Source organism: Polypterus senegalus, chromosome 3 (genome assembly GCF_016835505.1).
Source record: "Polypterus senegalus isolate Bchr_013 chromosome 3, ASM1683550v1, whole genome shotgun sequence".
Lineage (NCBI taxonomy): Eukaryota > Metazoa > Chordata > Cladistia > Polypteriformes > Polypteridae > Polypterus > Polypterus senegalus.
This window is the reverse complement of record NC_053156.1, coordinates 42,898,525-42,910,958: the sequence shown is the minus strand read 5'-3', so window position 1 is coordinate 42,910,958 and position 12,434 is coordinate 42,898,525. Positions and strand designations below refer to the sequence as shown.

Sequence of the window (12,434 nt, the reverse complement as noted above, 5' to 3'; positions counted from 1 at the left end):
GGGAAAAGGAACAAAAAGTGTCATGTTTATTCATCTGCAAGGCATCTCCCGTCTGCCTGAGTTTTCGCACTCTGGAATTACACTCAGGAGAGTGGACTAAAATGAACAAACAAATAAAAAACAGACTTCAAGAATGACCAAAGAGCTAAACGTGTAAAACAGGGATGGTCCAAAGGTCCAACTGGCAGGGGGACAAGGAAGATTAAGAGGTCCGCATTAAGAGTACATTAAGCGACAAGCCAAAACTACAAGGTGGGGAAAGCAGGCTGCACTTTACGCAAACTAGCAAAGGCAATAGACAAATGAAAAATGTGCTTAGAGATGCAAAGACAGCAGGCCAAACCATTCTGGGCTAAATAGCCATAAGAAACTGGGTACTAGGAAGCCATTTGGCAAAATGGTGGTTTGAATGGATTGCACTGCTACAATTCTCCTTTTAAATGGTCCTACTGCATCAACTGTGTGCTAAGGATGAGTCTGAATTGTCAACAAACCACTAATCAATCTATGGCGCCAACTTAAAATTCTAACTACTCAAGCAAAGAACTGGCAACACGATTTTTTTTTAATGTATAGCTCTTTACACTCCCAAAGAAGTTCATGTCAAAGATCACAAAGTCACCAACTGCCAGGCCCCATTCAGCATTCATGGCAATAGCTCCCAAAATATTTTACACGTGGAACTTATGATTTATTGGTGGACAATGTCAAGAAAACAATTTCTAAGAAAGTGATGTAGCCTCCAAACTGAAACACCAACATGTTTACAGGGGTTCAGAATGCTGCTAACAAACAGACCATGTAACCTCTTGTCATGCTGCTCTACAATGGCTCCCTGTGCAGCATCAAATTACTGTCAACAGAGGGGCTGCACAAATGAAAGCGACGTTCGAAATAGGAACTTTGTGAAGTGATTGACCAGACCTGTCCTCACAAGTGAGAAACAGGCTGTACATTAGAGTGCTAATGAAAGAAAAAGGCAAAAATTCTCCACAAATGAACAAGTGACTAATATGGGTGGTGGAAGTGTGGTTATAAAGTAGTGAAACCGATTAGATAAGCACTAATTGGACTGAAGGATAGCAATGAGTCACATTACTACCTTTTATTTATAAATAGTGTTATTAAACCAAAATAATGTTGGTCCACACCAGTGTTTTCAAATCATTTACAAAAGTCTACACTAAAAATCACCAAACTCGCATACGACGTAGACATTCGTCTACACTAGGCATGTGCACATCAGAAGAAAAATCCTTAAAGGGGTGCTACAGCCATTGACCACGGAATTTATTGCAAAACATCAGAACCAGTAAATTATTTACCTTTTGTGAATATATGCAGTATTCAAAAGAGTATGAAACACAAGTTAGATGCATACAGGTAAGTAACACAAGCAGCGCCTTGGAAAGCAACTCTTCTATGACCACTGAGTGGGAATTTGCACTTCTGTGAAGGGTGACCAATCAGGGAATGACACGTCGTAATGAGCAAGATCCAATCAGGTAAGGGCAAATCAGAGTGTGACTGGCGTCTGCATTTTTAAAAGTCTACATTTTGACCTGTCCACTTTGCCACTGGCGTTTTCAGAAGTATACATCTCTGGATATGTCTATATATGTCTCTGGAGAGCATTTTCAAAAGTCCCAGTGCTCACCTTTTTGTTTACAATACTAATATCTGTAGTATAGTAATATATATAGTAATGTGGACTTCGACTTGCACTAAAAGAAGCAAGATAAACGAGAGGCAGCCATTCCATTCCTCGAGCTGGCCAGTTGGATGCTAGCTCAGTGGTCTCCACATCTCCTCCAGGTAAGCTGTTGACTTGTTAGCTTATTCCACATCCTCACAACTCATTGTGTGAAGAAGTAGGTTTCATTTTGAATGTACTCCCCACAATATTATAAGCAATTCACTATTATTATGGGGGAAAACAAATCTCGTGGGTTAATGGCCAAGGGGTGGCCATTGAGCAAGCACAAGCATATATTGCCAACAAGATTGTGTGAGGCCACGGTCCAAATCATAAGCACAAAGGGTAAAGAGAAATGACACATCAAGTAGATATGAAAAGTAAAAAGGGAGAAGGTGATTGTCAGGCTTTAATTCCAGCCAAGAGATCCAACAGAAGGGCCATTTTGGAGGAGAGGAGAAGGGGTCAGGCTACTTAACACAGGCTGGCACAAACACTATGGTGATGGCAGCTTCATGGATGATATTTCAATCCCCCATGGGAGATGGAAGCCTAGGGTGGAGCAACTGTGGTCAAACAGTTTTATTGCCAATCTACCACAACTTATATTCAGCTAAGGTCTTGTCATCTAAGAGATGCCAATGAGAGAATTATTTAGAGCTAGTAATAGATCTGTGGCACATGGTATAGCAATAACTAGCAGAAGTTCAGTTCTGAGTGTAGATAACGTTTAAATACCACAGGAAGAATAAGCAGCATTATTAAATTTATTCCTGACGTTCCTTTCTTTACTAAAAAAATGAATTTGACATTTACCAAATGTAAAACATATCAATACAACTGCCAAAGTTCTCTTACCTCTGCACATGGTGTTCTTCTCCGATGGCTCATACCCTTCATTACACAAACAGCTCGAGGTTACTTGGTCTACCCACTGGCCATTCTCCCCACAGAACATCCTTGGCACAGTGGTGTCCAAGTGGGCATTTGGCACGCACTGTCCCACTGCTTCCTCCACCAGGTTGTGGGGTACAGTTTCCTCAAAGTGGGTGAAGTTCACAGTCACAGCTGAGCATTTCTTGAAGAACACACGCACTGAGAGGAGGGCCATGCAAGTGCCATGCGCCTGAAAGGCTAGGTAGAAGCCATTTTTGGTCAGAGGGCCCAGCTTAAGTGTTTTGGTGTTGAACTTTCCAGGAGAGCCCTTGCGGAGGAGGTAGTCAGCCGCAACAGTGTCCACCTTGACATATGGATTTTCCATCCAAGCTGGGTAAACGTCATTGGCCACATTTGAGTTTTCCTCAAAGTAGAAGAGGTTGAAAGTCTCTTTGCAGCCCTGACTGCTTTGCAGGAATGAGCATTCCATGATGGTGAACCTGATCTCCACATAGATGTAGGAAGACCCCCGACGGGGGATGAAAGTGGTCCTCAGCCAGTTGTTTTGGTTGCCCTCCAGGCTGCAGATCTGATATGTGCGTACACTGTTGCCTTCCTCGTCGAGTCCACTCACCTCTTCCCACTATCAAAAAAAGAGGAAGATATTCATATCAAAAAAAAAAAAAGAGTAGTGACCTGCTTTGCTCTTAATGCTCCATCCACCATGACAGCGATGGTAGAAAAACTTCGAAGAATTTATAATATTCTCACATTTACCAAAGTTATTAGCAAAATTATCATCATACAGTGTAGTCTTATGAGAACTGCAGTGTATTGTCAACAACAAGGCTGCCAGCTCAGGCCCTGCCCATTATATTGCTGCACTTCTACTGATGTTAACAATAAAAAAGGCACTAAATAAATGAAAGGTAGGCCCTGGCTCCTAAAGACCGGGTGCCACCAATTGCTAAAAAGGATCTAACCAAACAAAAAGTATCTTGTACCATTTCATTTACTCACTGAAAACACTACAACACAAGACACAAATTATAAAATGATGCCACCACTCCTCACACTCTTATATAGTGGTCATGGTGAGGGGTGAAATTTCCACATCTCTGGATTCTGTCAAAGTCACATAGGTATGGCTTCCCCCAGTCTGGGCCATGGACATCCAGGTTACCCAGTTGGCCTACACACATGAGTTTTTGACTGCTGGACATTGCCAAAGAGACAGACTAGCCAATGATGATCTAGACCCTCGTGTCCTTTTGCTGAACTACATATTTAGCATATTTTATATTAGGTACTTCATAATTGTATGATAACTGGGATCAAGGGTGCCAGTTGTGTTGCCCACCAATTTCAAAGGGTGCATCATGGGTTCCTGTGCTCACCTGTGCATCAGCCTTCGGGTAGATGGTCCACTTCAGATCTGAGGTTTCTTGCTTGGTGTTCAGCAGGGTTTCTGTGGGGAAAAAAATGCAAAAAGGTGATGCCATCTGCATGACAGAACATTGTCCTGCTCACTTCCTACTGACCAAATTGTGCTCTCATTGTCTAACTGGTCAAGTGTCTCTTATGTTGGCACCACCTTGCACATCATATTTATCAAATTATATTTTCTCTGATACATTCACTTAGACATAGAACCATCTAGAAAGGAGCGCCAGGAGAACACTGCATAAAACAACATTGCTGGACTAGTGAAGGAGCTAAAGAGGTACTTGAAAGAGCAGCACAGAAAAAGAGGCCAAAATTGAGACTGAATCTGGGAGCCTAAAGGGTTTAGATCATCGGCACCACTGGACCACCTGCTTTAGTACTTTTCCTTCAGATGGTTACTGTGCAAGGTGTTTGGTAACAAGCGGAACTGGCTCAGAGTCTGGGAGTTGATCTGAGAAATGGGAAACTCCAATTGGCACACCCCAAGTTTATAAAGCCTGCCATTTTCAATGCCCATGCAAGTAATAACTGTGGCTTATTCTCAAGCTTTGGAGGGAGACACAGAACAGAATACCTCATATATTGGAGGGTCCTTCAAAAAGACCTCCCGACTCCAGTGAATGTGCATTACCAGCTAATAGGAGAGTGAGACTATGGTAACTTGACAAGAACTTTTGAGGATGGGGACCCTTGTTAAGTATATGGTGCCTTGGCAGAGAGGTGTGGGAGACACGAGGAGGTGTTGCCCACATGACAAATGTGTGCCCAGTACAGACTGTGCCATGGGACGGAAGCTCCTGAACAGCACATTCAAAATGTTAATTCTTTCATGGTGCCTTTAATACAAGCAGTCACCTCACTTCAGGCTTCAATGTGCAGTAGAGGCACAGGGATTAATTTCAGGCACCCCATGTCCCCTTTAAATGGCATTCCAGTACAAGTTCAGACCTACGTGGTCAAGTCACTAACCAGAGGCCCATGTCTTTGTAGCATTTAGACTCTGGAGTTGGGATACACGAGGCCTAAACGAGCAGCTGCACAACTCGTACCTTTCATTTTTTATGTAAATCCGATTAAGCAAGCGTGTCTTATCTGTTTATTTATTTACTGAAGCTACGTGTGTCGCATTGCTCATGCCTTCAGGCTGTAATTTCCAGAAAAGGAGGAGAAGGGAAAGACAAATTCAATCAACTTTGGCGAGCGTCATCTCAACACACATGCCCTTACAAGAGTGACATACACCCTTAGAGATGTGAGGTTGGCGATGCCAGTCACCAAGGGCAGCAGAGGTGAGATCCAAACCTGTGACCTCACTCACAATGTAGCATGAAGGTTTCACCCTGAGGCTACAAACAGAGGCCAATAGCAAAATATGTGACCCCTTGAGTGTAAAACTCAACCTGGAGAGAGGCAGAGAGAGAGAGAGAAGGGAAAATTGACGCAAACCCAGCAGGGTAAACATGTTAGGCATGAGCCCTGAGAAGCCAGAGGGTGACTGCAGACAATCAGACACACAAAGATACCCAAGTGAACTGTGAAGTCCACTTACGTGCAATACGTGAAATAAATATCGTGGCATCTCACTCTGTAGTGACCTGGCAAATATACAATGCCAAGCCCCCTGCATGCGTGCACTGCACGTGGGTATGAACTATGTTGGGTGTGTGCAACGTGTGTTAAACACATTTATGGCATATTTTATGTGTGTGTGTGTGTGTGTGTAGCTTTACGCACTGTCTTTATGTACAATGACATTTACAGCTTATGTGTGCACAATATAGCTGTTATAGCCTACATGTGAACAACACTTTAAATATTTGAGTATAATACATATGCAGCATGCATGTACATGGAATGTGCAAAGTAACAATTCGATTGGATGCACTTTATTAAATGATGTCACAGCAAAATAAAAAATATAGAATACACAGATAGCGGCTCAAAGGACAATACAAGAAAACCAATAATAGTTGTATTTCTTAGAATGATTACATTTACAGAGTGCACTATTATCTGTGTACATATTTACACGCTGCTGCTGTACTCTAAGTACATGTATACAATATGTGCACTGCACATGTATATAACTCGCTTCCCAGTTCCTCCCTGCATGGATTTGCATGTTCTCCCCGTGTCTGCATGGGTTTTCTCCGGGTGCTCTGGTTTCCCCCCACAGTCCAAAGATATGCAGGTTAGGTGCATTGGCGATTCTAAATTGTCCCTAGTGTGTGCTTGGTGGGTGTGTGTGTGTGACCTGCAGTGGTCTGGCGCTCTGCCCAGGATTTATTCCTGCCTTGCGCCCTATGTTGGCTGGGATTGCTCCAGCAGACACCCCGTGACCCTGTTGGACAATGACCAACTGACATTTATATCTTTTTAAGGTATACCACTGTAAAAGTTACCTCCTTAGTATTAAAAGGTGTGAATTACAAGTTTCCACAAGTTTTGTTGCTTATCAGGTTCTTGTTTCAGATCCAAGTCAACATGAATGCCTAATACTGCCAAATCAAGCATTGATTACAGCCTGGATGTAATAAAGGGGGACTGGGTGAGAATTAATCTGCGAAAGTGTGTTGTTCTCTCATGGTAGAAATTTAATATCCTGGTCACCACTAGAGAATAACGCTTTCAGATTCAGGTTAAACCATTTTGATCGTTGCTTTTGTACAACCTATTAGAATACATTATATGTCTATGTGCCATCACTAATGCATTTAATGTTTAGTTTGGTACAGTAATCTCTGCACAGAATATCAGAGGTCTTGCTAATTTTGTGTGCTTGTATAGTACATGTAGTACACCATGGGTATAATACATGCTAGAGGCACAGAGTAGGTAGTCTGACATATGCAGTCTGTATGCGGTGTTCACATAATCACAGAAAGCATACACAGTACCCCACATTTAACATATTAGCATTGAGTAGGTGACAAAGCTCTCGTGACCATTTCACAAATACGCACCCGTACAGCAAATATCACAACTCACTGAAGGGCACACTCCATTTAAAACCATAAAAAGGACAATAAAAATCAGACTCCACAAGAGGCATCTGGCACAAATTAGCAAGCACCCCAGACAGGACACCAGTCCATCACATGGCTCCAAATTCAGGCCACAAGTTAACCTGAAGTGCACATCTTTGCTATGTGGAAGGAAATCAGGAGAATCTGAGGGAACCTACCAGTGCTGGGGAGAACCTGCTAACCCAATGCTGACCAGAATCATCAAACCCAGGACTCTGGAGTTGAGCATCAGCAGTTCTAACTATTGTATCACTGTGCCACTTTCATGTCATTACCCATCCATCCACCAAACCTCCTTTATTCTGAGCACAGTTCTGGGGCAGCCAGAACCTATCTGGGCAAGCATAGGACAAAAGGCAGGAACAATCCCTGGACAGGGTGCCAGTCTACTGCAGGGTGAACACAGACACACACACACACTCTCTCAGACCAGTCTTTGAAGAGAGACAACCAGAGAACCGAGGAGGACACAGGGAGAACCCAGAACATGAACTCTGGTCTCCTTTCTGCCTATCTACCACTGCAGGACTGTGCCGCCCCAAGTTTTGCAATTTGTCATTAGTCAAACCTTTACAAAGACCCCTTGGTTGGCATATTTGTATGTTACTGTTACTATGAATATCTGTATGATATACATGCATGTGTGTCCATACTTATATAAACACACATAACCATCAAACAGATACTAACTAACTATACTAACTATACTAACACATGCCAGCAGCAGGTTGGCTCCTCAAGGATGCTGTCTGCTGGAGAAGGATATCCATGAGGTCACTGCTTCTCTGGATTATGTGGAATCTGCCAAGGTGGTCTGGGCAGCACTCGCCCTGTGGAGAGGGTAACAATAAACCAGAGGGACTTCAGATTTTATTCCAATCAGAGACCACTTGCAAGGAATTGCAGGAAAAAGGCAATAGCAAAAGAGACAACCACTATGAGGTGCCAGGGGCCTTAATGTCCACTTTAAAGTAGAAGGGGGTTACTTTACCTAAAATAACAAAATTGTAGCAATGTTACTGGGAAAGATTCCTGGCAAGTCTGCTAAGGTTCAATCAATCACCCCAGGCGGCATGGCATCACCAGCCCAGCACCTGCTTACCTGAAGGCCAAGTGTATGAACGGAGTTGGAGCGTTATGTAAACAGCACGAATAAAGCATGCCAATAACGTACATAAACGGAACAAACATCAGCACCTCACACTTGGCATGCTCCATTTAAACAATAATAACGGTGATAAATCAAGTGTTAGATGAGTCATGCACAATCTATAAGAACTGAAGCCGGGTCTCCATTCTTATGGTGAAACGCATTCAGGCTGGTACAAGGCACTACATACAACTAGGCAGCAATGATCTTCACTGTGAAAGACATTATATAAAATATAGATTCGCTTTAATAAAAAAAAAAAAAAAGGTATTTAGCTGGATTCTGGTCAAATGTGGCACAGTGGTTTGTGTTTCCGCCTCACAGCTCTAAGGACCCGGGTTCGAGTCCCAAGTCAGTCCCCAGACTCAGAGATTGGAGGCGCCTTGAGTGTGCCTGCCCTGACGCAGCCAACAAATGGGGGGCAGAAACTGGATGGAAGCATTATTGTGAAAAGGACCGCAGCCCACGGAATCCAGTGAAAGATCAACATTTCTTTTTCATTCCAAAGAATTAAATGGGATTGTTGTGTCACCAGAAAAGCAATTTCTGACATTGTTTCTTTGTAATTATGTTGTGATGGTGAGTTCTATGACAGGCACTGTCATAGAGGTAGGCTTGTTTAGAATTGAACTAGACACTCTAAAAGGGTTCTGCATAAGCAACGGTGCCCTTCATTAGACTGGCACTTTGGGGTAGTGTTCCATTTTAAGGAGCTATACAAAATACAGATTGATTAACTTTGATGTGGCCACTTTAAAAGTATTAAGAAAAAGTGAATGAGCTGTTATTTCTTTGGTCATTCTAAATCGACAGTGTCTGAGTTTGGAAGTGGAAGTGTGCCCTGTGTTAGACTGGCACCCTGTGATGGTGTGTGTTCTTTGAAAGAGGATTTGGAATTGGCTCTGTGTGGATAAGTGTGCTCTTCTGCTTTGTAGCACCTTTTAATGATGTACTCTTTGAAAGGTGCTACATAAACTAAAGGTTGACCGATTTAGACTTTAATTAGATGGCTTAAAATGGCTGTGTACAAGTCTGGATGTGCTCATTTAGACTGTAACCCTATGATAATCCGCTTTCTGCAAGGTACCATACAAAGAACACATTTACACACTCTAAATTGGCCCTAAAACAGTGGGCACAGCTTTAGACTATATACGGCAAAGATCAACTTAAATTTGAACTAGTCCTGTATATAATAAGTAAGTGTGAATGTACAAATGTGCCCTTATATTGGACTGGCACACTGAGATGGTCTCCCTTTGGAATGCTTTTGTAAAATAATGATTGTTTAATCAGTCACTCTTAATTGGCCCTGGATGAGTGAGTTTGTGAATGTATCTTATGCAAGACTGGCACACTGTGATGGTCTTCCCTTTGAAAGGCACTATACAAAGTAAAGGTTAATTAATTTAGGATTGGTCACTCTTAATTGGCCCTGAATGAGTGACTGTGCAATGTACTCTGTGATAGACTGGCACTCTGTAATGGCCCACCATTTTAAAGGCACTGTATAAAATGAAAATTGGTTCATTTAGACTTTGCCACTCTTCGCTGGCTCTGTATTGGCGAGTGTACCCTGCTTTGCATATCCTGTATTTATCTGTTTAGTGTTCCATGTAGAAAATATCTACATCCAATGTCAAATATACCCTGCTGTTTAAATAAGCGCCTTGAGCATGGGAAAAGTGCTATATATAAATAAAATGTATTATTATTATTATTATCAAGCTAGCACACTGTGATGGCTCACCCTTAGAAAGGCACTCTATGGACTTAAGATTGGCTGATTTAGAGTGGGCCCTATACGAGTGAGTGTGCCCCGTTACACTAGTGCCCCATCCAAGGTTGGCTGCTCTGGTGTGGTCAGTAATGTTGCGATAGCCTCCAGACACCACCATGAAAATAAACTGGACAAACAGCTTAGGAACTGGATGACCAGATGGATGGACAGCTCAGAAATATATTCTTTCTTCCAGACTCTACTTTAATCAAGCATAGAAATTGAACCGATTTACAAATGAGTTGAGATGGTGCATATGGCACACCCTACAATAAAATCTGTGCTGAAGCCGCATGTGAAAACAAAAGCCTGAGCAATCTCAAGTCGGAGACATTACCGACATTGGCTTGAAAGAAAGGAGATTTCCCTGCAAAGAATGTTTACAGAGACGGCCGCCCAGAGAAAATGAGGAATTTGAATACAAAGGAACAGGCTGCAACAGGATGGGAGCTGTATCATAAAAAAAAAAAAATTGGCATGTGAGCCAGAGGAGGAAAAAAAAAAAATCTGAAAGAAAGTCAGAACCAGATGGAGAGTGTCTGGCGGTGAGGGCAAGGGTGACTCGGAGACAATGGGCCCGATTTAGACACGGATCTCCAGTTGGCGCACGCGGCTGCAACCTTAAAGAAGTAAATCGGCAGAAACTAATAGGCCAGCGCTAGAAGGCGAGCAGGAAGGCTGTAATGGTGGGTGGAGGGTACCTGGGTAAAAGTCCCAGATGGAAAGCTGGCATTAAGTAGCAGAAGGGTGGAATGAGTGGAGTGAACAGTGGGCAGCACAGGACAGATGGACAGCTGGCATCAAGTAGCAGAAAGGGGGAAATGAGTGGCGTAAATGTAGTGTGCTGCCCTTTGTACCTACAGTGAGTAGAGGCAACAGATTTTTATAGGGGAGGCGGGTCATTAATACATGAAAGATGGGCAAAGTGAGGAGCTGAAGTGGGCAGTGGTACAAAGAAGCAGCGGTCGCATGGGCACTGATCAACCCCACTGGCACTCACCGCACATGTCTGGTCAGTGATTGAGGCTAATCACCTGGCAGTGGCAGACACCAAAAAGTGCAGGCCAGTCAGCGCGGTACCTGAGCCAATGTGGCGTGCAGAAGCACAATTAGGCGATGAAAGACCAAAGCACAGCAAAGAAAGGCGTTTTAAACTTCATTTGACCTGATAATTACACACACAGACAGAAGCGGCAGCACTACAAAAGGAGTTGATTTCGTCAAATCAGACATCGGCTAGAAATTACAGCAAAGAATACAGTAATAGAAAAGGAGAGGGAATGCTTTGAAATGGCTGGCACTCAACCAGCAAACAAGGCAAAACAAACTAGAAAGGGAAAAAAGAAAATGAGACTTTTGTTATAATAAAGAGTTTAGTAAGAATATTTGTAAAATGTGGGCCAACCACCCCACGCCCACCGGCCCTCTGCAAACTGAAGTGCTTCAATATAGCAAAAAGCTCCTCTCCTCGTCACTTCCAAAACCTAACAACCCAAGTAAAAGGACACTTTTGGGTTTTAAGAGCTTGGAAAGGCACTATAGACCTGGCACAAAGTTTTGTTGGCAAACGGCTTTTATTTTATATAATGCCTTTGTATAGTGAATACATTCCAATGGCAGAGCTACCACAGGTCCTTTATAAAACATTCATAAATACATAAAATTCATAAAAGTACATAAATACAGTATATACACTGTATACATATACATACTGAAAATACAGTGCATTCAAAAAGTGTATTTTAGGTGTCTTCATACTTTCTAAATGCACTGTACACACACATACACAATACATACATATACACATTTTATACACACACACACATATATATATTTATATACATACATACACACATACACACACACACACACACACACACAGACTACTGGTGGGACAGGCAGACCACAAAGAGTTACCAAAGAGTGTTGGGGCACAAGATGGGCAACCCCATTGAAAGTAAAAAAATTTAATAAAAACAACAATAAAAAAAATAAAATAAAATTAAGTGTGTGGCTGTACAAAAAAAAAAAAAAAAAAAAGTAATCTGGCAAAAGATCAAAGTCCCTGTTAGGAGTCAGGCTGAATTCACACAGGAGCTCTGTCTTCTATGAAATTCTAGTAAGACCCCACATTTTGTGAGCCGTTTGCTTATATGGTGTGTGTGTCTGACTGGAAGCGGCAGGGTCAGCTCTGTGCACCATGGGTGGGGTTAGCCAACATCCCTGGACGGCTTTTCAGAACTAAGGACAAACTACATGACAGACTCAGTGAAAGCTAACGGAGTCACACACGTGTACTTAGGGTTCACCTGAATGGCTCTTGTGAGGCAAATGATTGCACTCCAGAATGAGAGGAACGGAGGAAATGCCCCCAACACATGAACATTTGTTCCTCTTGTCCTTTACTACACTCATATACTGCATATATACTCTGCGTGTGTGTGTGTGTGTGTGTGTGTG

The 12,434-nt window shown here is 42.5% G+C and overlaps 1 protein-coding gene across 2 annotated transcripts in view; it reads right to left on the bottom strand.

Moving 5' to 3' along the window:
- Window positions 1–12,434, bottom strand: part of LOC120525082 (ephrin type-B receptor 4a-like) — a 65,163-nt gene that overhangs the window by 36,801 nt on the left and 15,928 nt on the right. For both annotated transcript variants that reach the window (XM_039747062.1, XM_039747063.1), the window contains exons 2-3: window positions 3,970–4,040; window positions 2,555–3,215 (exon numbers count right to left, since the gene is read on the bottom strand). In XM_039747062.1, coding sequence (XP_039602996.1) covers window positions 2,555–3,215; window positions 3,970–4,040 — 732 coding nt within the window. The remainder of the gene's footprint in view (window positions 1–2,554; window positions 3,216–3,969; window positions 4,041–12,434) is intronic.